Below are 2743 nucleotides of genomic sequence, written 5' to 3'. Positions count from 1 at the left end.
CAAACAAGAGGAATGGCAACCAAACCACTGCAGCGTTCCTCTTTGAGTAATCAGTGCTTTAGACACTATTTCATCTAATCTTTTATAATGTTTGTCAATGTCCTATCAGCAAAGCATAAAAACAAGGTAAAAAAGAGAAGAGGTCAAACAAACATTCAAGTTTTTTTTTTTATTCCTTTTTATTTATATCTTAATTTCCTGGCAAAAGATAGCTGAAAAACTGCAAATAAAAAAAAGGTTTAATGGTTGCATGTTTTCAGTGTTTTAGAAATAAATGTTCTCACAGCTTCTTTTTATTTGGCTTTTCTGTTTCAAAAACCCTCTGTGATGGACAACAGTTACAATGGTATTTGCTGTAAACAGTTTTGGAGTGGGTCTCATGTGGAACATCAGATTTTTTAGGAATCCAAGAAGCTCTCTTCGATCAAATCGTGATCATTGATGACAGTTTTCCATTTCCGGCTGGGAAAATGTTCAGCTGTTTAGCTGTAGATGTTTCCAAAACACCTACTTTTCAAACTCATCACAGGACGCTTATCTAATTTTCATGGAAATTTGTTAGCCTTGCCCCATAATGACTAACTTGCAATATTCGAAGTTCAAAACTTCTGGGGATCTTGGGAGAATATATCGAATGTGATCAGATTCTGGTCTTAGAGGGCACTATAACTTATCATATAACAAATCTCGACAGCTGTTGTCTGTCTTTCCATTTTTCTCATCTGCTTGTTGGCTTCATTGGTTTCATTGACCTGCTAAGACTTATTTTAGATGACAAACCTGGCATTTTAATAATGACTGAATATTAATGTTGAAACTGATAATCAAAAGTTGACTAACAATCAGAAGTTGGACTAGAAACTACAATAGCTTAGTGTGTTCATTCTGGAGAATATAAAACAAGAAAAAACAGGAATTGATCAATACCTTAAAACACGTGTGATTTTACAAGACCGGACAATCCATAGAGTTAAACAAATATATATATGAAAGCATTAAGCTCAAAGTTTAGCAATACATGTCTTCACATGAGACATGACAAACAGCTGCTCACATCCATTTTGAAATGATTACTGTATGCTGATTTATGATTGAACCAAATCATCTTTTGACCGTTCGCCGTGTCTCCTTGCCATTGCTCACAGAACCTGGACTTGGTGTCGACCTGTTTCCATTTCCACTGCTTGCTCGTCCACCCGGCTGTGGATTACTAGAGTTGCCAGAGCCTTGAGAATTCACCCCATTTCCATTGGGAGTGTCATTACCTTCAAAGAGTAAAACAATGTCTGTGGACCAGTATATCGAAAGGATATATTACATAGGTTTATATAGGATATTTAGGTTTATCAAAAAACTAGGAACCTTAAAGGGGTCATATGATGCTTTTTTAAAGATCATTATTTTGTGTATTTGGTGTAACAGAATATGTTGACATGCTTTAATGTTCAAAAAACACATTCTTTTTCAAATACTGTACATTATTGTAGGTCCTCTATGCCCCGCCTCTCTCAAACGCTTCGTTTTCTACAAAGTCCCTCCTTCCGACAAGCGCAGTCTGCTCTGATTGGCCAGCTGACCCAGTGCATTGTGATTGGCCGAACACCACAAGCACTCCTAGGAAATGTAACGCCACTTACCATAATCGCGAGCTTCATCTTTCAAAATAAATGTAAAGACAGAGCCCGAAAGGGGAACAGAGTCGCGTGACAGACAGTGATGAAGCTGGTATGTGTTTGCAGTACACAAGCCAAGGTTAAGACAGCTGACTCCACTTTGATGTGACCCTGTCTCTCTCTCTCTCTCTCACACACATGCGTGCGTGCGCGCACACACACACACACACACGCACACACACGATGCGCAAAACTCCGCATTTGAACAGTCAATAGCAAATACTTAAACTAATAACAAAACAGTAGCTGATTCAGAAGCGCCAGATTGTCATAGCAAAGTCAGAATTACCTCCTCTCCTAGGTTCACGAAACGGTCGTCCATAAAATGCATTGCTGTTCTGTTGTAAGTAATCTTAAAGATTCCTAAATGCATCTACTTTCGGAAGGCCAAATAAAGTGCTTTTGCTTTCGCCTAGAAACACACAGCGTCTCCCTGACATGGCTGCTTCAACACTAACTGCGGTTACTGAAACCACGCCTTCTTTCTTTGCATGCACATTTGGGCGGAATTATGCAAATCTTCCCACATAGTGAGGTAGCTATGTGGGGGCGTGTTAGAACGAGCCGTTTTAGGGGGGTGTGGCAGAGTCTTAACTTTGATAAAGAATATCTCTTTGGTTTTGAGACTTTAGTCTTTGCAACTTCAGGGATCTTATCTATGCACAATCAGCTTGTAACACACCAAAGATAAAAGAAAACTTGAAATCGCATCATATGACCGCTTTAAAGGATTTATAATTCTTACAAAAGTATAGGCTAGTGGTTCATGTTGCAGTATATAATCATACCTGCAGGTGCACCAGTGCTGCTGATCGTGTTGCTCTGGTCATTCAGTCCCTGATGGGTAACAAGAAAAAAGTGAATTACTACGACCAACCGTTTTAAATAATGATTTGATTCATTAAAAGGCAGAAATCCATCTAGACGTACCGTTTTATTCATCTGGGCCAAATATTCTGGATTTGGCTCACTAAAGTTTGGCACCTCTGAATACACCATGCAGAATCTTACAAATTGGATACAAAACGTTAATTCATCTAAAATAAAATATCTTGGGCAACATGAAGTTA

The 2743-nt window shown here is 38.6% G+C and overlaps 1 protein-coding gene across 2 annotated transcripts in view; it reads right to left on the bottom strand.

Moving 5' to 3' along the window:
* Window positions 1–203: 203 nt before the first annotated feature.
* nabp2 (nucleic acid binding protein 2) overlaps window positions 204–2743 on the bottom strand; it is a 7345-nt gene continuing 4805 nt past the window's right edge. For both annotated transcript variants that reach the window (XM_016241005.1, XM_016241006.1), the window contains exons 5-7: window positions 2604–2679; window positions 2462–2510; window positions 204–1265 (exon numbers count right to left, since the gene is read on the bottom strand). In XM_016241005.1, coding sequence (XP_016096491.1) covers window positions 1102–1265; window positions 2462–2510; window positions 2604–2679 — 289 coding nt within the window. In that variant the 3' untranslated portion in view covers window positions 204–1101. The remainder of the gene's footprint in view (window positions 1266–2461; window positions 2511–2603; window positions 2680–2743) is intronic.

This window comes from Sinocyclocheilus grahami, unplaced genomic scaffold (genome assembly GCF_001515645.1).
Source record: "Sinocyclocheilus grahami isolate Dianchi unplaced genomic scaffold, SAMN03320097.WGS_v1.1 scaffold606.1, whole genome shotgun sequence".
NCBI lineage: Eukaryota > Metazoa > Chordata > Actinopteri > Cypriniformes > Cyprinidae > Sinocyclocheilus > Sinocyclocheilus grahami.
This window is presented reverse-complemented; position numbering and strand designations above follow the sequence as displayed.